Source organism: Rhinoderma darwinii, chromosome 10 (genome assembly GCF_050947455.1).
Source record: "Rhinoderma darwinii isolate aRhiDar2 chromosome 10, aRhiDar2.hap1, whole genome shotgun sequence".
Classification (NCBI taxonomy): domain Eukaryota; kingdom Metazoa; phylum Chordata; class Amphibia; order Anura; family Rhinodermatidae; genus Rhinoderma; species Rhinoderma darwinii.
Genome location: NC_134696.1, coordinates 20,083,042 through 20,109,472, shown reverse-complemented (window position 1 = coordinate 20,109,472; position 26,431 = coordinate 20,083,042). Strand labels below are relative to the sequence as shown.

The 26,431-nt window shown below is 42.0% G+C and overlaps 1 protein-coding gene across 3 annotated transcripts in view; it reads right to left on the bottom strand.

Moving 5' to 3' along the window:
- PLEKHG5 (pleckstrin homology and RhoGEF domain containing G5) overlaps positions 1–26,431 on the bottom strand; it is a 186,344-nt gene that overhangs the window by 51,801 nt on the left and 108,112 nt on the right. For 2 of the 3 annotated variants that reach the window (XM_075839446.1, XM_075839448.1), the window contains 4 exons: positions 24,204–24,264; positions 11,848–11,939; positions 8,692–8,828; positions 499–683 (listed from right to left, as the gene is read on the bottom strand). In XM_075839446.1, the coding sequence (XP_075695561.1) occupies positions 499–683; positions 8,692–8,828; positions 11,848–11,939; positions 24,204–24,264 (475 nt within the window). The remainder of the gene's footprint in view (positions 1–498; positions 684–8,691; positions 8,829–11,847; positions 11,940–24,203; positions 24,265–26,431) is intronic. The other variant, XM_075839447.1, reaches the window with a different exon arrangement.

Here is a 26,431-nt window from a genome sequence, read left to right as displayed (position 1 = left end):
GCTAAGTATTTGGAGCGTGACAAACGTATTAAACGGCCTACACCGTTTAATAAATTTGACGTATTTTGATCTGTAAAAAGAAGGAGCATGTCACTTCTTGAGCTGTTTTTGGAGCTGTTTTTCATTGTGTCAATGGGAAAAACAACTCCAAAAACATCTAGAAAAAACGCCTCAAAAAACGTTTTCAGCTTCAAAAGCGGCTAAAAATCGGAAATCAGCTCCATAATTTTCAGCCATTTTTACTTGCGCGTGTGAACATAGCCTTAACAAAGAAACGCCACCAAAAAAACACATGTCCCATTTAGAAAAAAAATATATGAGTTTTTAATAACTTTTTGGCCAAAGAAAAAGCCTTAATAAAGTAAAAAGAAATAAAAGTTAGTGTACAGTAGCACAAGCGGAGTGTTTTTTTTGTTTTTTTCTGATGATCTCATATAAATCATACAACATTAATCCAACTCTATATAAAATGAATATGGAATTATTATAGGCGCTTACTATGAGTTGAGGGTCACGTACCAAGATGTCAGAGCTCTCACTTCTGAATGGCGGCTGGTCAGGCCTCTCATTGGGTGAGGTGAAGATATATGTCGATGTAGTTCCGGTGTTCCTCATGATGGGTAAACTTAATGATCTGAAATCCTTCACAGCCTGCTCCACTTTCAGCTCATGACCTGGTTTAGCTGCGATATGAAAAAAATGGGGATTAATTCAAATAGAATACGAAACATCGTAACTGTACTAACAAAAGAGCGCCACTCTTGTCCACAGGTTGTGTTTGGTATTGCAGCTCAGCACTGTTCAAATGAATGGGTTTGCTGCAGTACCAGACGCAGCCCATGGTAAAGAGTGGCATTTTTTTTGGAATAAACGCAGACTTTTTTTTTTTATATCCTAGACATCCCCTTTAGGCTGTGGTCCCTACAAGCTTCCTACAAAGCCATGGATGATTTCCTAACATATACCTCCGCCGGAAGGCTGCGTCGTGTGCTACTGTACAGACATACACTGGCATACGTCGCCAATGGGCTCCCGTGTTAAAAAAAAACAGCATCTGCGGGATCCCAGGTATAGAAACGCAAAGCCAACGAATGCCAGACGACTTCCATCAGGTGAATGGAGCCCTATGGATAGATTTGGCGCACGCGCCAGGAGCTTTTCTAGCGCATTCATGCAGGGCTCAAACACCATGGAAACAGAGCCTTAAACTTGCACAATATGGTGCACTGCCTGGACTAAAAGTCACGAGTACCGATTGAGTAAATGGCCTCCCGAAGTGTCGGGGGGGGGGGGGGGTCTCACTTGATTGACACATTGTAGGGCCATTTAGTGGTCTGACGACCTCCAGAATTAGGTGTCTACCCATACTGCACCGTTGATAGCCAGTTCATCCCCCTGCCCACGATATCAGTCTCATAGTGTCATCATAATATAAACCACACTGTCCCCAAAATACCACAAACTTGCCATAAAATCATCCACAATGTCCCAAAAACATCAGCCACAGCGCCAACATAATAATGGCCACAGTGGCCGATGACAAAAACCACAAGGCAACCATAATAGCAGCCACAATGGCCCATAACATCAGCCACAGTGCCAACATAATAATGGCCACAGTGGCCGATGACAACAACCATAATAGCAGCCACAATGGCCCATGACATCAGCCCCAGTGCACAATAGCGCCTCCTCTGCCTGGTGTTAGGAATGCAAATGATTGTTTATAGAGGGAAATAAATATATGCTGTACAGGATTGGAACAAATGTACAAATACCAAGTATATCTAGAAATAATAATTATATATTAGTGGAATTGAGGGCCAGGAAATCAGCAATATAAAAAGTGCAGCCAAGACACAGTCAGCTGTTTGTGAAGGCAAAGCAAGTGCAGACATAAGGCCTCATGCACACGACCGTAGTGGTGCGCACGGGCCGTGACTTGCGGCTCGGACGTGTCACTCGCGGCCGCCCACAGATCGCGGGTCTCGTACATGGCATTCATTTCTATGAGCCCGAACACGGCCGTAATAAGACACGTCCGTTCTTTTTGCGTTCCAGGCTCCAGGGCAATGCATGGACCGTGGAAACCACGGTCGTGTGAATGGGGCCGTAATTCACCTGCAGATTTGCGTGTGAATTACGGCCGCAAAAATACATTAATGTGCATGGGGCCTTATGCTTCATTATACGTGTTCCACCAGAAGTGTCTCTACGGGCCGCAGGCTATATGTACCACGTCACAGATTCAGCTTGTATGTACTTGAATAGTCTTGTACCTTGTCACATGAGTCAGCAGGATCAGCAGTAAAGAATGTTCCTAAAAGTTTGGCCTCAAAAACGAAAGAGATTCCCCACATAGTACACAGTAAATGATATCATATGCCCATCTGTAGGATATAGATTTGTAGTCACTTTAAATATATTGTCCACCGATTAACAAAAATGTCTATCAGTGTGTTTGGTGCAGCTTTCTAATTAGTTTTTATTAAAAAATTATTTTAACTTTTTGAGATACAGCTGCTTTATATCCTGTAGACAGAGCAGCTGTATCGTGCACTGAAACCTGAATCCGTCAGCGGGACTGACGGGTTCAGTGTCAGCGGGTCCTGTGTCTCTGACACGCAGGATCAAGCTGATATAGATCACATCTAAGTTCATAGCATGATCCGCACGTGTGTAGGGCAGCCTTGCAACGAAAGAAACGCCAGAAATCAAAGCTACATCAGCAGAGAAATCCAACAGAGCTCTCACAATGCATAAATGCCAGTGAAAATGGCGCCCGAGTGATCATGTAACTTTTTAAGGGGTTGGGACATGTTTGTGACATCATTTGCAGCGTCTCACTTTTTTGCGGACCTGTATATACGGATGCATTTCGGATGCACTATGGACCGTATTTGCGGACACAGTGTCGTATATGCGGATAAGATGCGGATGACTATAGAGGACTACAGATCCGTATTTGCGGTCAGTAAATACCACTACGGTCATGTGCACGGGGCCTCTGTACTTAAAAAGTTGACAGCCACAAAAGACAAATCAAATGTCAATAATCCAGAGAAAAATAAAGAAGGCTCGGGCTCGTAGAGGTCAAAAACAGAAGCATGACAGTGCAATAAACACTATGGGAGAATAAAATGACTAGAGCTAAACTTAAAGTGTAGCTCAACGTTTGACAAACTTCTGACATGTCATAGTGACATGTCAGAAGTTTGTATTGGTGGTGGTCCGAGCACTGAGACCCCCACCAATCGCTAGAACGAAACAGCTGAAGCACTGGTGTGAGCGCTCAGCCGCTTCGTGTCTGTTCAGCTTTTTCCGGAAAGCCGATGTATCGGAGGACGGACTCAGACTTTCTATTGGATCCGTACACCGATACATTTATTTCCGGAAAAAGACGAACAGACCCGAAGCGGCTCAGCGCTCACAGGAGCACTTCAGCTGTTTCGTTCTAGCGATTGGTGGGGGTCTCAGTGCTCGGAACCCCGCCAATCCAAACTTGTGACATGTCACTATGACTTGTCAGAAGTTTGTCAAACGTTGAGCTACACTTTAAACACTACTCTAATTATATAAACTAATGTTATAACGCCCTCTGCTGGGCTTAATCAAACGACACAAATACCAATAAAATAATAATAAAAAAGTAATAAAAAATGAAGCAGTCAGTCTGTTGATAAATTCCACTGTCTGGACTCTAAATACTATCCCAGTATCGTCCGTAGAGATGTAAATCGAGGTCCGTGGTACAAGATCAATGTATAAGGCCTCATGCACACGGCCGTGCCCGTAATCCCCCGAGGGGCCTCATTTTCATGCCGTTCTCCCATACAAAGTATGGGAGCACAGCCCTTAAAAAAACGAAAAGTAGGACATGCTCCATATTTCCTGGCACGGTTCTACGGCACGGACACCCTTCCGTAACGATACAGAAAGGTGTCTGTGGCTAATAGAACCGGGCGGGTCCGCAATCACGGAGGTTTTTTTTTACGGTCTTGTGCATGGGTCCTAACATGGTCATATTGCTAGGTCATAGCCTCCTATGTGCAGTACCGCTTGGGGTCTTAGGCCCAGCGGCCTCACAGATTGGGTCTTTTTTGATGTACAAGCTCTGGATAGCACGGGTCCTTCCTTGCACCAGCCATAAATAATGACTATTCATTTGTTAGGCTCTAGTGACGTCATGGAGAAATGTACAAGATTTGGCAATAGTTTAGTGAATGACACGTCACTCAAACGGAGTAGTCAGATCTTCGCCAGAGGCGTCTTGGACTGAGTGAACCGAAACTCCAGAGACCACAAATCATGTGAACAGATTGCTCCCTCTTCTATGCCATACATGCGTGCGGTGACATTGACTGGGTGACAATCACTGATGCCAGCCATCTATACGCGGATTATGCAATGCAGAAATCTGTGCAGAATAAATCATTTAAAGGGCCCTATGCCTGGCAGGAAAAATGTATATCAAACTTTCTGTGCCCCATGTATAAAAACGAGTGGAGGAGTTGCCCATAGGATCAGAATTCATGTCACGTTTTCATCAGGAAATGAAAGCAGTGATCAGGGATTGGTGGCTGGTTGCCCATAGTAACCATCTAGATGATTAATTTGATCTATAACCTGATGATTGAGGTAGGTAACACCTCACACAACACTTTTTCTTTGCACTGATTTTTCTGATCCGAGTCGTAGTGCTGCTGTTCAGTATCGACTTTATAAAAAAAAAAAAAAGTGAAGCAGCTGCAGTGTAAAGCATGAGGGAGGGACAGTTGCAACCTGATTATGTAGATTTCATAGTTACTTGGTGGAATAAAGAAATATATCTATTAACTTCAACTTTATTGTTTTTACAAACCCAGGTTGATCCAGAAAAAGAAAATAGATCAATTAGACCCCCTTCTGGCAATTGACAGGATCGGCATTCTATACTATTACAAGGGTTGTATGAGATCACAAAAACAGGGCTGCTTTCTTCCAAAAATAGCACCACTTTTATTCACGGCCTGTGTCTGGTATTGCAGCTCAGCCGTATTTACTCGAAGCTGCAATACCAGACATGGCCAATAAACAAGAGTGGCGCCATTTCTGAGGGGGGCAGCCATGTTTTTCTAATTTTACACAACCCCTTTAATACCAGTAACCCTAAATGAAACCTGTTTCAGACTACCTCATACCTCCAATAGACAATGCAGCTCAGCAATTATTATTATTATGACTTTTTGATAGAATTTTTTTGCATTCTCTTATTTTATAGAATTATTTTTTTTTCTATACTCCAAAATACATATCATGCATCTTTTTAAAAACGATATAAAGCTCTAATCTACAAAATACACGTGTTGCAGAGCTGTATTTGTCATGCAACCATTTCTTTTGTGCACTATAATACATCAACGTTTGATAACGCCAAGGGTTCACCTGTAGTTCTATGCTAAATGACAAACACCATGCTAAACGACAAACCTAGCTCTGCTACATTCCTAAACTCTGCTCTACTACATTAGCAAGGTTAATGCTACAGCAACAAACTCAGCCCTGCTGCTTTTACAAACTTAGGTCTGCTACATTAGCAAACTCAGCTAGTCTATAATGACAATGTTACACCAATGTCAATAAATACATTCTCAAACATCCAACGGGTGTAAACTATTTTAAAGACCATTCCTCAAAATATATTGTAAATTCATAAATGCCATGAACAATAATTATTCTGCAGTAGAAAACTTGATATCCTCCATATACAGTAATAGCACAATCTTATCACCTTGACCTCTCTTGACTGCCAGAGGGCGATGCTCTCCTATGCCAACAGTGGGCGCCGCAATATTAACTTTATGAATTAATAAAATTAGAAACTATCTACATTTTATTTTAAAAAAAAACAACAAAAACAACATATGTATGTATATTGGTTACCTTGAGGGGTTGGAGGTTCGGTGAACTCCCTGCGCCCTGGCTCTCAGCTCTGTCGGTGGCTCTGTCAGACTTACAATGCGAGCACATCCTGTCAGCCTTTTCCTGAAGGTGCTTCCTACCATTGGGTTTTCCCAAGTCTTATTTTGACAAAATCTTAACAAATTGTCTTACTGAGCGAAACATTCTTTTCCGATAATTCATAAAGAAGATGACGAAATGAAAGCAAATATACCCCCGGGCCAATCCACACAGAACACTGCTGCAAGGTGAGGTGTCAGGTAAGAGCTGGAAGGATTACGAGAAGTGGAGCCATTTCATTTCTCCTGCTCCTCAGGTAGAAACATCCTCTGGCATGAAAGATAATGACTTCTTAAATATGATGAGCAACTGTGCAAACAAGGCTGGCAATGCCAACAAAAGTGTAATAACCCACAACAACATTTAGGGGTAATGAGTTGTACGCCGTGTCTAGACAAGTGTTTATCTCAGCAAGAGACGGCCAAGCTTAAATCACATAATAGTATAAGGGTCACCAAACAGGACTCCATCAAGACGGATGGTCAAGAATATAGATTTTTGTACAGATGTAGCAGCGTAGGGTTTAGTAGTAGTGTGGGTCATACGGAAAAGGTCAGTGACTTCACACTAGCCATAGGATGCCACCTTTGCCACAAGTCAGTTTATTAAATTTCTGATCTACTAGATCTGCCCCGGTCACCTGTAAGTGTTGTTATTATCTGCTAGATCTGACCCAGTCACCTGTAAGTGTTATTATCTGCTAAATCTGCCCGGTCACCTGTAAGTGCTATTATGATCTGCTAGATCTGCCCCGGTCACCAGTAAGTGTTATTATTATCTGCTAGATCTGCCTCGGTCACCAGTAAGTCCTATTATTATCTGCTAGATCTGCCCCAGTCACATGTAAGTGTTGTTATTATTATCTGCTAGATCTGCCCCGGTCACCCGTAAGTGTTATTATTATCTGCTAGATCTGCCCTGGTCACCTGAAAGGGCTATTATTATCTGCTAGATATGCTCCTGTCACCAGTAAGTGCTATTATCTGCTAGATCTGCCCCGGTCACCTGTAAGTGTTATTATTATCTGCTAGATATGCTCCTGTCACCAGTAAGTGCTATTATTATTTGATAGATCTGCCCCAGTCACCTCTAAGTGTTGTTGTTATTATTATCTGCTAGATCTGCCCCGGTCATCTGTAAGTGCTATTATTATGAAGTGGAAGCGTCTAGAAATAACAACAGCTCAGCCGCAAAGCTGTAGACCGCACAAACTTACAGAGCGAGGCGACCAAATAACAACAGCTCAGCCGTGAAGCTGTAGACCGCACAAACTTACAGAGCGAGGCGACCAAATGCTGAAGCACGTGGCGTGTAATAATCACCTGTCCTCTGTTATGTCATTCGCTACACAGATCCGCATTGCCTCTGGAAGTGACATCAGCACCAGAACTCTACGTCCCAAGCTTCATGAAATGGGTTTCCGTGGTTGCTGCACACGACTCTAAGAAGCACAATGCCAAGCGGCAGCTGGAGTGACGTAAAGCATGCTAACTCTGGAGAAGCGTGTTCTCTGGAGTGATGAATCAAGTCTCATTGTCTGGCAGTATGATGAATAAATCTGGGTTTGGCAGATACCAGGAGAACATTACCTACTGGAATGCCCTGCGACTTCTGTAATATTTGGTGGAGGAGGGGCAGTGTTCTGGGGTTGTTTTTCAGGGTTTGGCCCCATATTTCTAGTGAAGGGTTAATGTTACAGCATACAAATACACTTTACACAATTGTAGCTTACATCTTTGTGGTAACGGTTAGGGGTTCTGCCCTTTACAGTTCCAGCATGACTGCGCCCCTCTACACACAGCGAGCTCCATAAAGACATGGTGAGGAGTTTTGTGTGACGGAACTCAAGTGGCCGCACAGACCCCAAACCTCAACCAGGTCCAACGTCTTTGGGATGAATTTTAATGCCAACTGCGAGTCAGACCTTCTCCCCCAACATCAGTGCCTGACCCACAAATACTCTTTTGGCTGAATGGACATGAAGATCCATTGAGAAGCCCAACATACCGAGAATCTATGTTACGCCAGTCAATCATCTGAGAAAAAACCAAAGCTGTAGGAATCCCCTTCCCAGACCAATGGGTTTATTTTGGAAAATCTTCCATGAATCCATATTGAACTTCCGATTCCATTCTCATAATACAAGTCCCAATCAAGGGTGTGCATATCATATAGACAGCCAAGGCAGCTGCTATAGGGGCCTGATAAGGGGGCAAGCAAGCCCAGCTCACCTACATCATGGGCAGTATGGGCCACAGAGGGCTTCCCCATTCTACGCAGGCCACACAATGCATTAAAGATAGAGAAGATGTTCAATGTCACAATGTCCTTGTCTTCTACAAAGGAACAGAAGGTGGTGAACAAGTTCTGGATGTTGAGTGAATATACACAAGAAAGGGCCCTTTTCATTGCTGTTGTGGGCCCCAAAGCTAAACACAAAAGAAGGTGACAACGGACCGTGTTCTCAATCTCCTGAGGCCCGCCCTGACAGACAGTAGCAATGTTGTCAACCGATAGAGCTGCAATCCCAAGTTTATAGGGTTCCCCATTTATTACCCCCCAAAAAATTATAACTGTTGTTCGTTAAAATTAAATGTATACTTAGCATACAGGTATAACACATGAGGCCACAGACGTGCTGCAGGCTGGTGTTACAGGTGTTATCGGTTACTAGTGGGTGAGAACTCTTACCTTTGACCTTCAGATAATGTCCTCCAAATCTGTATGCCTCAAAGTTGAGAGACAAAGGAGTGTTGGACTGGTCCAGAAAGATTTCCACTTTACTCAGATCAATTCCTTTTCTTTCAAAAGCCGGAATCAAGACTTCTCTAGAGTAAAGGGAATTTGCCTTGTTATTTATTTATACATATTCCACAGCGCTGTACCTATCTAATATCTATCTATCTATCTATCTATCTATCTCATATCTATCTATCTATCTCATATCTATCTATCTATCTCATATCTATCTATCTATCTCATATCTATCTATCTATCTATCTATCTATCTATCTATCTATCTATCTATCTATCTATCTATCTATCTCATATCTATCTATCTATCATCTATCTATCTATCTATCTATCTATCTATCTATCTATCTATCTCATATCTATCTATCTATCTATCTATCTATCTATCTATCTATCTATCTATCTATCTATCTATCTATCTATCTATCTATCTATCTCATATCTATCTATCTATCTCATATCTATCTATCTATCTATCTATCTATCTATCTATCTATCTATCTATCTATCTATCTATCTATCTATCTATCTATCTATCTCATATCTATCTATCTATCTCATATCTATCTATCTATCTCATATCTATCTATCTATCTATCTATCTATCTATCTATCTATCTATCTATCTATCTATCTATCTATCTATCTATCTATCTATCTATCTATCTCATATCTATCTATCTCATATCTATCTATCTATCTCATATCTATCTATCTCATATCTATCTATCTCATATCTATCTATCTCATATCTATCTATCTCATATCTATCTATCTCATATCTATCTATCTATCTATCTATCTATCTATCTATCTATCTATCTATCTATCTATCTATCTATCTCATATCTATCTATCTATCTATCTATCTATCTATCTATCTATCTATCTATCTATCTATCTATATATCTATCTCATATCTATCTCATATCTATCTCATATCTATCTCATATCTATCTATCTATCTATCTATCTATCTATCTATCTATCTATCTATCTATCTATCTATCTATCTATCTATCTATCTATCTATCTAATATCTATCTATCTATCTATCTATCTATCTATCTATCTATCTATCTATCTATCTATCTATCTATCTATCTATCTATCTATCTATCTATCTATCTATCCTTGTCTGACGGTCTATCTACATATTTGTCTTTATCATATATTTTGCATAATATTCTTCTATTTTATACACGAACGTACATAAGGATGTATTTAATATCTTTCTATCATCTATCTCTATCATATTTATTAATCTAATATCTATATATTAAACTATTATCTATATATCTATCTAATTGCTATCAAATATCTATAATATCTATCCATCCATTCATCCATGGCTTGTCTGACAATCTGTCTAACTTCATATTTATCTTTAACATATATTTAGCATTGTATTCTTTTATTTTGCACACATATATATATAATACATAATGATGTACCCTTCAGAATAAAAGTTTTACGATAAACAGAATCTGAACCGATAATTGACTTATTTTTTACATTTAGATAAATCAATAAGAAAAAATAAAAAAATACTAATCCCGTTACTTCTGCCCCCGGATGGTAATATCAGGTTATAGCTGTATCCATCATTTAACACAAAACAAGTTATCTGGTTTCATGTGATAAATGATCTGTGATGCCGTTATCTCCGCAGAATATTCTCCTTTTATAAAATCCTAATAGAGACTATCCTCCTGACCTTTCCCTCACATTCCTGAGTGAAAGGTCAGCTCCATGGCGCAATAAAGGTCCATACTGTAAATCAGCCGCGTCCAATGTTAATGAGCCAATCTCATAAGAAGAAGAAACGGGGCGAGGACCCTCAATCTACAAAATGACCTTTTTGTTCTCAAAGTTCTTTGATTACCGGCTGAACATGAGACGGTAAATTACAAGCAGGCGGCTCTCATGTCTCTTCTCTAGATCAAACAGGGAAAGCACATTCTGTCTAAATTTCTAGAAATAACTGGGATTCTTATTTAAGGAAGGGTTTGTCTACTTAAAGTTTCAGTTTAGTGAGCCTGTATTAATATAGTAAGGACATTTTGTTTATGTAATGTCCCAATATATAGTGTGGGGTCCTCCAAATATCAACCAGTAGCGTACCTACCATAGAAGGTGAAGGGGATCTGGTACTAAACTGCTTCAACTGCTTCCCATCACAATAAAATTCTGTTTCCCTACAGCTGTCACTAGGGGGAGCTCACTGTAGACATACAGAATTATATAGTTCTTAATGAGATAAATAGGAGCTGTATAAAAACATATGCAGTTAGCTCCCCCCAGTGGTGGCTTCAGGAAGCCAGAATTGTATAATTTAAAGGGTAACTAAACTTTCAACAAACTTCTGACATGTCATAGTGACGTGTCAGAAGTTTTAATCGCTGAGGGTCTGAGCACTGAGACCCCCACCGATAGCTAAAACGAAGCGGCAGAAGTGCTTGTGTGAGCTGCTTAGTTTCTGTTCGGCTTTTCTCGGAGAGCTGATGTATCGGAGGACGGGCTCATAGACTTTCTATTGTGTCCGTACACCAACTGCTCGGCTTTCCGAGAAAAGGCGAACAGAAAGCAAGCAGATCAGCGCTCACACCAGTGCTTCTGCCGCATCGTTATAGCGATCGATGGGAGCCTCAGTGCTCACACCCCCAGCGATCAAAACTTCTGACATGTCACTTTGACATGTCAGAAGTTTGTTGAATGTTTAGTTACCCTTTAAGGAGATTCTCCGGGACTAACATTGATGGCCTATCCTTAGGATAAGCCAATATTATTTGGCAGGTGGGGGTCTCATTGCCGAGACCCCTGCCGAACAGCACAATGATGGGGCTGTAGCCCTTAAACCACTGCGTCTGGTTAAAGAAAGAACAGGCCTCTTCATTGTGCTGATGGGTGGGGGTCCTGGAGGTCAAACCCCTACGATCAAACATCGATGGCCTATCACTGCAGGGGATTTGGAGCTCTGTGTTAGAAATATTAGGCTCTAACCCCTATGAAGATCTATTAAAAAGTTAATCAGCACAGAATGTGTAATATATATATATGTGTGTGTATTCTGAGAGAAATGAAATATCTTACCCCAGAGATTTCTTCTTCATGGCTGGTACAATTTCTGTCTCTATATCCACATTCAGATCGAATTTTAAAGTGAAGCATTCCTTACTTGGGTCCTACAAAAAGAAACAAATGGAAAAGTTTTCTGTATGTATATATTTTAATAAGGAGAGACAATCAATATGAAGAGTTATCACTAGGTCAAATATGAGTTTTATTTATCCCTATGGGAGCAGGTGACATATCACTTCTGTAGGCAGAGTTGTCATTTTAAAATGGTAAAGAAGACAGGCTGAGTATCTGTGAAAGGAAATGCAAAACGGCAATATTACACTAAAATGATACTAAAATAAAGTGGCAATTAACAGTACCATGCAAAGCCCACATAATAATGCCAAAGATAGTACACATAACAGTACCATGTATAGCCTGCCTAAAAGTGCCATGTGGTGAACACATAATAGAACCATGCAGCGCCTACATAACAGTGCCATATGGTGAACACATAAAAGTATCATGTAGCATCTACATAATGCTGCCAGATAGTGAACACAAAAAAGTATTATGTAGATCCTACATAACAGTGCCATATGGTAAACACATAAAAGTATCATGTAGAGTCTACATAATGCTGCCAGATAGTGAACACATAACAGTACCAAGCAGAGCCTACATAATAGTGCCATACAGAGAACACATAACAGTACCATGCAAAGCCTACATAATAGTGCCATACAGAGAGCACATAACAGTACCATGCAGTGCCTACATAATAGTGCCATACGGAGAACACATAACAGTACCATGCAGAGCCTACATAATAGTGCCATACAGAGAACACATAACAGTACCATGCAGAGCCTACATAATAGTGCCATACAGAGAACACATAAGAGTACCATGCAGAGCCTACATAATATTGCCATACAGGGAACACATAACAGTACCATGCAGAGCCTACATAATAGTGCCATACAGGGAACACATAACAGTACCATGTAGATCCTACATAATAGTGCCATATGTTGAACACATAACAGTACCATGCAGAGCATACATAATAGTGCCATATGGTGAACACATAAAAGTATAATGTGGAGCCTACACCGTAGTGCCAAAAAGAGAATACATAAAAGTATCATGTAGAGTCTACATAATAGTATCATATAGTGAACACATAACAGTACAATGCAGTCTACATAATAGTGCCAAACAGAGAACACCTAACCATACCATGCAGTGCCTACATAATAGTGCCATATGGTGAACACATAACAGTACCATGCTGAGTCTACATAATAGTGCAATACAGAGAGCACATAACCGTACCATGCAGAGCCTTTATAATAGTGCCATACACATAACAGTTGAATACAGAACCTACATAATAGTTTCATATGGTAAACACATAATAGAACTTTATAGAGACTACATAATACTGCCATATGGTGGAATCATAAGAGGACCATACAGAACATACATAGTGCCAAATGGTAAAATTTAGCAGCGCAATACATAACATTGAAAACAAAGTTTGTGTGTAGCCCTGGCTTTACATTCGGAGACTAAAAACGTATCCTGACCAAGTCCTGCTCACACAGCAGATGATCTTGTTGCAACGCATCAGTGAGGACAATCCTCTGTGAGCTAAACACAGCAGCAGCAGCAGAAATCTTTCCCGACTGCAGACTGTTTGATCTTACCTACCCTGAGACACTGTAACAAACTTTGATTTATGTGTGCAGGACTAGGACCGAACAACTTTAGAACGGAACGGAACAAGCAAGCAGAGATCTTGAAAATGGGAAAGCATCTAAACACAAAGTATATTACAAAGTGACCTAACATTTCATTATTCATTGAATAAGCATTATTTCTAAAAGACTGGATATCCCCGTTTATATTCAGACGGAGCCGTTATACTGTAGCAATTCACGGTTATAATGTATGCTACACAATGTAAAGTCATCGCACAATGACATGTGATGGGTGGGGGATGGGGGGCTCGGAGATTTTGTAAGTGATGTTTCTGATACAATGAACAATGCCACATTATCTTATAGCAGAGTGGTCGTAGACTAAACAATGGCCTTTACTGTCATGTAAGGTCTCTTCCCTTCTACTATGAGGGTGATCTATTAATGGGGACAGGCAAGGAAGCAGGGAAACAGTAAACTAAGTTTAGAAACAAGTGATGATGTCATGGGTCAGCGGCCATTGTGTTCTTCTCCCTACTTATTTTGGTGAAGCCGCAATGAAAAGCTTTAAAATATCAAACCTAAATAAGAAAGAAAATGTGTCTTATGTCTTAACAATACAAGGTCACTAAATATAATGGAGACCAGGGTGTAGCAATAGGGAGTGCAGAAGTAAGTCACACCCAAACCCTGGTGCCCGCGGGAGCCCAAAAGCCCAAATAAGTACAAACAAGGTAGGCGGGGGACCCTGTTACATATTTTGAATTGGGGCTTTATTATGCCTCTATATAGACGGAGATGGAGGCATGGGTAGAGTGGGCATTGGCAGACTGACCTTTCGGCCCATTGCCCCTTAGTCAGTTACAACACCTTCTAAAGTTAAAGTGCAAGTGACCAGTACTCCTTATATGCAATTTATTTTCCAACAACAACTGTATCCTGGACCTTTAACTCCCAGAGGCCCAGATTATTCTCAGTCCACCCCCTGGTTGTGGGCAATTCACTAAACCTGGCCGCTATAGATGTCGTTTTCCACCAGATCCGATCATTCACTCGGGAAATGACCTACATGACATGATACCTTCAATAATGTGACAATAGAGATCATTCCACCATTGGTAATACAATGGGTTCACATGCAAATGCCCAGCCGACAGTGCACGGTAACATCTATGGCTGCTGCTACCATGTACTCACAATTTCTTGGAAGTTGAAATGTGCAATACAATTCGCCATGTAGCCCTAGAGCTAGATATATGGTCTAAAAAGGGGATTTCTGTGCAATATAGGGCTGACACGGGGTGTTATCTGTATAATACATTCCAGGTATAGTGACCAGCTCTGTGCCGCATGTGATCGGTGGTTAGGGGGACCGGCAGTATGTGTGTGACTTCAACATCAGGGTTAGGAGGAACAATCCATGCAACACGGATACACTGTTTTATGACTAGTGCAGGGCCTGAGGGGGCGGAGCATGACAAAGGGATTCTCTCTTTGGTGTTCTTTGAATCCCTGTGTCATGCTCCGCCCCCTCAGGCCCTGCACTAGTCATAAAACAATGTATCATTTTCGCCTAGAGTGTTCCTTTATGAATAATATTAGAGACAGACTCCTCATCACCATAACAAGAAGTGATACAATGTGAACTGATAAATAGATGTTGCCCATTTCCTTCCTCCTTCAAAATCCTGATGTATAATAAGCTGTGGTTGACCGTTGGTCAACCTCAACTTGACCATGAGTGTGTCGCCTGACAACTTTGGTTCTAGTTTATTTTAGGGAAAAGAATTGCCTTCAGGTGACGAAATCCATCTCAGCCAATCATTTTCCCCCGGCAGGTTCAGCCAGCAAAACGTGTCTGATGGAGTTGTATTGGATAACAACCATCTAAAGTCTATGATACAGAAGACATAACCTGATCGGATGCCTGTTTCTGTTCCAATCAAGGGCCAAGGACCAGTACAGATGTAGCATAGCTGAGTTTGTCAGATGCTGCAGAGCTGTCATTTCACATATGAATAGCTGGTGAAACATACTACAGATACATATTTTGCCCATATAAGTCAACAGAGGGTTAAAAAAAAAACTTCATTGGGGTGAATACAGAGGGATCCATATTGATAGAAATCAATGCATATTTTAAGACTCCATTGACTTCTATGGGCAGCATATGGACCCATGAATCTTCAATGTTGTGACAAATTACAAACTCAGCTCTGCGGCATCTATATTTTAGACTTTATTGACATCTATGGAATGAACGTGGATTGACTTGTATAGAAAGAATATGGATCTGTATTTTTCTATTGCTGGTGATGGATCACATTATTTCGGGCTCTGCAAATGATGACTGGACACAGAGAGAGAAGGGGAAAGCTGAGCAATTTTATTGTTGAGGTAGATTTAAAAGGCCATGACCATGTCAGTGCCCCGTACACACGTCTAAGGCCTCATTCACATCACATTATTGGCCTGCGTTTAACATATATGCCGGATAAAGCTACTGATGTATATGTTATACGTAGGTTGTGACGGATGCCCAACAGTGGCATCCATCATCAATAGAATATTATGGCATCCGTTTAACCTATACATCACGAGCTTTTCATGCTGTATATGTTAAAAGGATGCTGAAATAGCCTATGGGGGACACTGGTAGGCCTCCGTCACAGCCATTCGTCACCCATAGCCTATCATGGCATCATGGTTTTTAAAAACGCCCCGTAAAAAAGTGCATGTCACTTCTTGGGCCGTTTTTGGAGTCATTTTTCATTGTCTCAATAGAAAAATAGCTACAAAAACAGCCGTAAAAAACGTATAAAAAACCCTTCATGCATAAAAAACGGCTGAAAATCAGAGGCTGTTTTCCCTTGAAAAGCTCCGTATTTTACGGCCGTTTTTAGTTTGCCGTGTGAACGTACCCTAACAAGCCAGTCTACCCAGTCTGAAATGGCCAACAACATATAACAGTATATTGCATTTAGCTGTTTGCATTGCTCTTCATTGGGATGACTGGCAGGAAATATCGAGATCACATGCCTGTGATCACTACTATATCTCACATATCTCCAGTAAGATTTACTGGCCCTTTAAGAGAAGGATGGTGTAAAGTGAAGAACACCATTGACCATAAAACTTGAATTTCCCTGAATTTGCGCCACATCCTTGTTGATGTTTAGTTACTTGGTAGTCATGGCAACCCAAGGTCAGTATTTCCGGTCCGGCTTCCCTTCCTTATTGCCGACTCTTTTTATTTGCACTTGGCACCCGGCCTGTCATTATATCCTCCCAGAGGTTTCCTTTGTGTTCATTTCTTTGATAAAGGCGCTCATAGCTGCATGACACTCAGATACTTGGTCACTCGACCGTGGGGGCATACACTAAATTAGGGGGCACAGCAAAAATTAGGGGGCATACACTAAATATCAAAATGAATCGTTGGCCCCCATTCGGCAGGCACTTTCGCCACCTCCTTACCAATAACACATCACGTATCCACCCTCCCCCTTTGACTGCAGCATCAGCCGCTTGGATCGAGCTGACCACATACAATCCACATATATAATAGTGCCAAGCATAGCACATATAATACACCAACATTACCACATGTGTAATAGTAACAGCTGAAGAGGAAACATAATAGTGCCAACCATAGTGCTCATATAATAGCATCAGGGGCGCAGTGATAAGGGGTGCAGAGGTAACAGTCGCCCCCGGGCACTGGTGCCTGAAGGGATTTTAAAGCCGCTCTGCCACATAAGACACAGTATTGTATATACAGAGTGGATACAGGTCATTTTTATAGGGTTACATTGTATCCGGGATATGCAAATAATCCCAAATCCTTCACCGTCTACATAAGGAAGTAATACGGAGACCATCAGAATTTGCCGGCCTTTCCAGACAGGATTTTTTAGGGTAAAACACTAATTTTACTGCGCTCGTCCTGCCCGTCACATGTTCTGACGATGGAAAATTCAAGTTGTAGATTGTATAAACCGGCAGCGATTCAGGCCTGAGTCCGAATCAATCAAATGACTGAAGAGCTCAGAGAGAAACACGAAAGAAAATATTATCTTTAGCTCATGTACAGTAAGTTGTCAATCACCATGTTACCGGTGTGAGGAAGTCGTCCTTAAAGGGGTTTTCCAGGATTGTAACATCTCTGATTTTGGCTCGGAATGGAAAAGTAACAAATTGTGCCATACATTTATTTTACCGATTTCACTCCTGCCCACGCCAGTCAAATAACCCCCCCCCGCCATTGCTCCTCCTTGCCATCCATTGCGACCACGGTGGCCAATCACTGGCTGCAGTACTAATAATCTGTCCACAGTGACGTCACAACTGTGGCAGTGATTGGCCACAGTGGTCACCTGACATTTCAGAATAGAAATGTATAAATTGTATGATAAATATATAAATCATAATACTAATGGTAATCCCAATAATATAGGAATAAGATACGTGTAGATCCAGATTATAGACAATGGTAATATATGTGAAGGATTGGACTGGTGCCACCTATGACTGGGCGCTGTTTTACCACAATGCCCATCATGGAACTTAAAGGGGTTTTCCAGTTTTATGTAAATAAAAGTGTTATCTACAATTTTTCAATATACTTTGTTTTCCAATTCCTCACATTTTTTTAGATCTCAGCTTGCTGTCAGTTAATGAAAACATTATATGTTTTTGCTTTTCTAAAAACAGCGCCACTCTTGTATATATATATATGTTTCTGCTTTTCTAAAAACAGCGCCACTCTTGTTTATGGGCTGTGTCTGGAATTACAGCAGAGCTGTATTAACTTGAATATTGCAGTACCAGATACAGCCTGTAAACAAGAGTGGCGCTGTTACTGGAAAAAACTAATTAACTATTTTTCCCTATCTCATAGAACCCTTTTTAACACATTGATCTATGTATAAATATCACAAGAAAAATTTTAAAAATATAAACTTGAACTTTTTAAAGGAAGATCGGGTACATCGAGATTTATGGATTTGCCAGATGCATATAGAGAGGTAAGAGTCCGAGTGAGGATGAATATTTACACTCTCCCTGCATCCTCGGTGCGTGAGATATAATGTATACATATATATATACAAGCTCCAGAACTAGATTTGACCGGGACATGTCTCCTTTACTACAGGTGCATAGAGGAGACCACACCCTGAGATAAAGGGTGAGCAACTGTAAACTCATGATGTGGTGTCATCATACCACAACTGACTAGCCACACCCACAGGGCACACAAAGGTCAGCTCTGCTACACTCATGTATGGCACATTGAAGCGCACACCTCAGCTGCACCTCCACAGATCTTACAAATAAATCCAAATATTTATCCAAGAGTAAAGATCCTACCGCCTGATATGGGCCGTGAAAATCAGCACCAATCAATGAGACAGGTCGTTGATCGGCGTTCGTTTGATCCTTTCACAAGGAGCAATCATTGGTTATGTATGGGGACGAGCGCCCATTGCTACGATCGCTCGTCCCTACACATTTTCATCATGTCATCAGCACATCTCCCTGTTTACACAGGAAGATGAGCTGCCGACAACTATAATATTTAATGCTACATAAACGATACGATCAGCCAATGAATGAACATTGGCTCGTTAACCCTTCACCGTTACACAGGGTAATGATCGGGAACAAGCGTTCATATCAACATTCGTTTGCCCCGATCATTAGCCGATAGGTTAGAAAATACAAAATAGAAAGTCTTAAAGTAGTCGTCTCATTAAGACAACCCGGTCTGTCCATATACCCTATTAGAACATATAATACAGGGGTTCCTCCGCTTAGAACCCCAATCTATGAGCAGGAATGTGGAGAGGCTTCCACTCTGGCGGACACGAGCCGTCTATGTACTACATCCGAATGACCCCGGTAATACTACATTTCCCGTGCATTTTCCGCTACTGATTTCTATGAACGTTTTCATGGATGGGCCAATAAAAATAGTCAATTTGCCTCCTGAGGTTTATAGTTTTTTAATTTGCATAAAGGAGCCTCTTGTAGCTTCTTCTTCTCTACAGAAAAAATATTGTAACAATAATATATTCTGGATCAGCCCAAAATAATAATGCAACAAGTAAGAACAGCAAAGGCAACATAGTCAGTGTTGTCCATCGTAACCAATCAGATTCCAGCATTCTTTTCATGACAATGTTGGAATAGGAAGAAGTGATCTGATTGGTTGCTATAGGCAATAATTATACTTTGTTACAACTTGGCCAATGATTTTATATTTAGATGGGGAAAACAACACAGATGTGATTCCAAGTAACAATATTCACTGCTGAATGTATGTACTGTGTAGTGGGTCATGTTCTGCTCATTTCGTGGTCTGGTTTGCGGGACTGTTTCATTAAAAATAGGACTGTTGGCACAGATGGGTTAAGGCTTCGTTCACATCTGCGTCGGGACTCCGTTCAGGGTTTCCGTCTGACCTTTCCGTCAGGGGAACCCATGACCGGAATCCAAACGGAAACAATCGGAAACCATAGGTTTCCGTTTGCATCACCATTGATTTCAATGTCTATGTAAATGCGAAAAATGGGACATGTCCTATTTTTTGCGGGTCATTTCTACGGTCCAGACACAAACCGTTAAATATACGGGAAGGTGTCCGTGGCCGATAGAAATGAATGTGTCAATTTTTTATCTGCAATTACAGATCCGTACTTGTGGATAAATACAACGGTCGTGTGCATGAGGCTTAAGACGGTCACTACAGAGATTTGGAAATGCTGGCTTGGACAGTCACAGCAGAGATTTGGAAATACTGGCTTGGACAGTCACAGCAGAGATTTGGGTAGACTTTCTTAGACAGTTAGTACAACAGAGATTTTGAAAGACTGTTTTGGACAGTCACTACAGAAACTTGGGGAGTCTGTCTTAGACAGTTAGTACAACAAATAATTGGGGAGTCTGTCCTGATCAGTCACAACAGAGACTTGGGGAGGCTGTCTTATCCAACAGAGACTTGGGGAGGCTGTCTTATCCAACAGAGACTTGGGGAGGCTGTCTTATCCAACAGAGACTTGGGGAGGCTGTCTTCTCCTACAGAGACTTGGGGAGGCTGTCTTATCCAACAGAGACTTGGGGAGGCTGTCTTATCCTACAGAGATTTGGGGAGGCTGTCTTATCCCACAGAGACTTGGGGAGGCTGTCTTATCCTACAGAGACTTGGGGAGGCTGTCTTATCCCACAGAGACTTGGGGAGGCTGTCTTATCCCACAGAGACTTGGGGAGGCTGTCTTATCCAACAGAGACTTGGGGAGGCTGTCTTATCCTATAGAGATTTGGGGAGGCTGTCTTATCCTACAGAGATTTGGGGAGGCTGTCTTATCCTACAGAGATTTGGGGAGGCTGTCTTATCCTACAGAGACTTGGGGAGGCTGTCTTATCCCACAGAGACTTGGGGAGGCTGTCTTATCCCACAGAGACTTGGGGAGGCTGTCTTATCCAACAGAGACTTGGGGAGGCTGTCTTATCCTATAGAGATTTGGGGAGGCTGTCTTATCCTACAGAGATTTGGGGAGGCTATCTTATCCTACAGAGATTTGGGGAGGCTGTCTTATTATACAGAGACTTGGGGAGGCTGTCTTATCCCACAGAGACTTGGGGAGGCTGTCTTATCCCACAGAGACTTGGGGAGGCTGTCTTATCCTACAGAGACTTGGGGAGGCTGTCTTATCCTACAGAGATTTGGGGAGGCTGTCTTATCCCACAGAGATTTGGGGAGGCTGTCTTATCCCACAGAGACTTGGGGAGGCTGTCTTATCCTACAGAGACTTGGGGAGGCTGTCTTATCCCACAGAGACTTGGGGAGGCTGTCTTATCCCACAGAAACTTGGGGAGGCTGTCTTATCCAACAGAGACTTGGGGAGGCTGTCTTATCCTATAGAGATTTGGGGAGGCTGTCTTATCCAACAGAGATTTGGGGAGGCTGTCTTATCCTATAGAGATTTGGGGAGGCTGTCTTATCCTACAGAGACTTGGGGAGGCTGTCTTATCCCACAGAGACTTGGGGAGGCTGTCTTATCCCACAGAGACTTGGGGAGGCTGTCTTATCCTACAGAGACTTGGGGAGGCTGTCTTATCCTACAGAGACTTGGGGAGGCTGTCTTATCCCACAGAGACTTGGGGAGGCTGTCTTATCCCACAGAGACTTGGGGAGGCTGTCTTATCCCACAGAGACTTGGGGAGGCTGTCTTATCCTACAGAGACTTGGGGAGGCTGTCTTATCCTACAGAGACTTGGGGAGGCTGTCTTATCCCACAGAGACTTGGGGAGGCTGTCTTATCCCACAGAGACTTGGGGAGGCTGTCTTATCCAACAGAGACTTGGGGAGGCTGTCTTATCCTACAGAGATTTGGGGAGGCTGTCTTATCCCAGAGAGACTTGGGGAGGCTGTCTTATCCTACAGAGACTTGGGGAGGCTGTCTTATCCCACAGAGACTTGGGGAGGCTGTCTTATCCCACAGAGACTTGGGGAGGCTGTCTTATCCAACAGAGACTTGGGGAGGCTGTCTTATCCTATAGAGATTTGGGGAGGCTGTCTTATCCTACAGAGATTTGGGGAGGCTGTCTTATCCTACAGAGATTTGGGGAGGCTGTCTTATCCTACAGAGATTTTGGGAGGCTGTCTTATCCCACAGAGATTTGGGGAGGCTGTCTTATCCCACAGAGACTTGGGGAGGCTGTCTTATCCAACAGAGACTTGGGGAGGCTGTCTTATCCCACAGAGATTTGGGGAGGCTGTCTTATCCCACAGAGACTTGGGGAGGCTGTCTTATCCAACAGAGACTTGGGGAGGCTGTCTTATCCCACAGAGACTTGGGGAGGCTGTCTTATCCAACAGAGACTTGGGGAGGCTGTCTTATCCAACAGAGACTTGGGGAGGCTGTCTTATCCCACAGAGATTTGGGGATTATTTGGACACTATATGGCAGTACTAGTGGGGCGATGTGTAGTAATGTTATTTTGTCACTATATGGTGGTATTTGAGCATGGTTAGGGGGGCTTTTTTATTCACTGCAAAGCAGGAGGTCTCTTGTAGTGATGTAAAAGTGAATCCACCTCTGGTCTCAGTCTCATATTTTGTAGTAAAATAGAATAAAAATATACAACGAAAATTGTAAACCCAAATCTCCAAAAAGTAAATTTGGTGTCACAGAACGGTATTACATGTCACAAAATATTAGTCTGTGTCACCAAATAGTAAACTCTGAACAAGAGACGAAATCCTCAGCACTACTCCCATGATAAATCCCGTGACCCTTGGAGCGACAATCCATCATTACCAAATGAACAGCAAACAAAAAAAGATTTTCAAGGCACCGGGTTCCTTTACAGCTTCACGTTTATTTTCAAGGCAAGCGTAAAAGTAAAACATTAGAGATGTTTCGGACAATGGGCCTCTCTCAGGAACCTGGTGCCTTGGAAATCTCTTTTTACCAAACAGCAATGTTGCAAAACTCTAACAACATTGCATTGTGTCAAAACCTCACCACTATCAAGATCTCAATTTGCTGTCAGTGAATGGAAGGCAAAACCTATACAGACACAACACCTCTCACAGCTGAAGGTTTGATACAATTGGTTACAGTATAGGCAATCCTCAGTGAGCTAAATACATCAGCAGTACAAATCTCTCTCCTGTTTTGATTGTTTGTTACAATGTATCTGCGCAGGTAAAATGTATCATTATGGAGTCCGGGCTGATCATTACATTACTAGTCCTATCTGGCAAATATGAGGGCTCCTTTTTTTTTTTTAGGAGGGGTGACCTCTAATTCTACAAAAAAAAACACTAATATGATGTATTTTCAAGTATTCAGTCCAGTATACAGTCCTATGGAGACCTATATCTGGTATGTATCATCTCCCTATGTCCAGTGAACCGTGGCCTGGAGCTGTGCGGAGCAGGTGTAGGTGTAGTCAGGAACTGACATGTGGATGGAGCACATATGTCCTGCGAAAACATTCTTCATCTGATGCTACTCACAGATTACAACAATCGGGGCAGTCCCAGGATCAGGTTACCCTGTCCTGTTTTCAGAGTTATTGATGTTACATTCCTAATCGACAACCAACTGCCTATGGAAAATGTATATATCAGACAATTGCATAAATAGCAATTCCCGAATATATAGTACATCCATGATCAGAATCTGTAATGATTGAACAGGACAGGACAGAAGAGGGAATATTATAATGCTTGTCCTGCTAGTCCATCAGAAGAACACAGGTACTCATTACAGCAGTCTGTATGAAGCAGCAGATACAGGCTGTCATCAAACGTCCTGTGCCTGCTGTGGAATCAATTTTGCGGCAACTTTCCATTAAAATGGTCCATCTGATAATAGGACATCCCAATCATTATATGATATGCCATGATTTGGAACACAGACCCATTTAAAGGAAAGGGCCTGAACTGCAGTTCAAGAAAAGGTCCAGAAAAGAGGCGCCGTGCTGGTAATAAAATCATAAATGGCCACTGTGCTTTACCTAGCATCGCTTCTCTTTCATAATAGTGATCAGTTGGAAAACCTTATATATATATATATAAAATTTTCCTATAGTTTCCCACAAAATCTAGAACATTTTTCCCTCTTTTATTGGGGAAGTCAGAGATTCTACAGCATTGGGTCTCCCCCTTACATCTGTGTGCCTTCTCCGGGTCTTCTTCTTCGTTATCTTCAGCCCTGCAGCTTTCTTCTCTCTGCAGGAAGTAAAATGAATAATAAGACAGATGATTCATTTCTGGAGAACTTAAAATGACACAAGTTAGGCTGGGTTCACACACCCTATTTACGGACGTAATTCGGGCGTTTTAACCTCGAATTACGTCCGAAAATACGGCTCCAATGCGACGGCAAACATATGCCCATTCATTTGAATGGGCTTTACGATGTTCTGTGCCGACGGTCATTTTTTTTTACGCGCCGCTGTCAAAAGACGGCGCGTAAAAAAGACTCCCGCGTCAAAGAAGTTCCTGTCACTTCTTGGGACGTAATTGGAGCCGTTTTCCATTGACTCCATAGAAAAACAGCTCCAATTACGTCCGTAATGGACGCTGCGAAAAACGCCTGCACATGCCATTACGTCTGAAATTCCGGAGCTGTTTTCTCCTGAAAACAGCTCCGTGATTTCAGCCGTAACAGACGTGTACGTGTGAACATACCCTAAAGGTGTAGACCATCGTCTTTGTATCACATCCGGTGCAGGCAGATCACCTAGAGCTCGGCACTTTAATGTGACACAATGTATTTTCCAATTTGTGAACAGTGAATTTCCCTTGAAAATGTTTCATGAACCTCCTCACATAGAAGTCAAACAACGAATAAAAAAAAAGTTCTGGAGTCGTCCTCGTCGGACAAGTTGTTAGAATTCTATTGAGCCATTTCTTTTTTTATCTGTTCCTGGGAAAGCTGAGTAGTAATTATTATGGCCCCCATTGCAGCTCCCATAGGGGTTGTCCCTTCGCTTTCCTGAATGGTAAATCTGTCTAGAAAACCCTTTACAATATTTCTGTATACATAACTTCCTCCAGGAAAAATGATGAGCCCTGCATGTATAGGGCCCTGGTAGCAAATCTAACTTTCGCCAACCCCCAATGCTACATCGCCATAAACCAGACAGAAGTACAGACAAAGCGAAGCTGTCATTTCTCAGCCCCATATGTAGATCGGATGGGAATTGGGTCAATTATAGGTTGATTTTTGGACGAGTAGTAGATGCTTAGACATTAGAACAGATGAAAATCATCAAATCAATGGTCTGTGATGTTTCTTTGTTTGCTTTTGTCTTTGTGTTTTATATTTATAGGTGTGGATGTGGATTATTTAAAGATCTACACCCCCCTCTCCCCAGTGTATGTGACCTCCTTATATCATTCTTTGTTAAAAAGAGTTACATGGCCCCCTAAAGGACAAGTTTAGAACTACATGGTCATTCTCTAGGTCCCTGGCACATAAGAGGAGATATATAATATGTAGGATTGCTATTTTGGTCCATAATAATGATGATAATAATAATAATAATAATAATAATAATAATAATAATAATAGAAAATGTAAAGTGATTGTTTCTTTAAGGCCTCATTTACACGAGCGTAATATACGCGCGTGCGACGCGCGTGCTTTTCACGCGTGTCGTACGCACCTATATTAGTCTATGGGGCAGTGTAGACGATGCGTGAATTTTGCGCAGCGCGAGTGCGTTGCGTAAAACTCACGACATGTTCTATAATCGTGCGTTTTTCGCGCATCACGCACCCATTGAAGTCAATGGGTGCGTGAAATCCACGCATGCCGCACGGACGCACTTCCGTGCGAACTGCGTGATTCGCGCAAGAGCTGTCAAAAGGATGAATGTAAACAGAAAAGCACCACGTGCTTTTCTGTTTACAAACATCCAAACGGAGTGTCAAATTAGAGATGAGCGCACCGAACTTCACTGGGTTCGGCCGAACTCGTTTTGACCGAACCCGGCAAAAAATGTTCGGGTACGCGACGTCAGGAGACAGTCACTGTCCACGGTGCTGAAAGAGTTAAACTGGTTCAGCACCCTGTACAGTGACTTCCGATCACAATATACATGAACGTGTAAAAAAAAAAAGAAGTTCTGACTTACCGAGAACTCCCGGCTTCTTCCTCCAGTCTGACCTCCCGGGATGACAATTCAGTCCAAGTGACAGCTGCAGCCAATCACAGGCCAAGCACAGCCTGCAGCCAATCACAGGCTGCAGCGGTCTCATGGACTGCCGCGTCATCCTGGGAGGTGGGGCCGGATGACAAGAGAGGGACGCGTCACCAAGGCAACGGCCGGGAGACCGGACTGGAGGAAGCAGGAAGTTCATGGTAAGTATGAACGTCTTTTTTTGATTC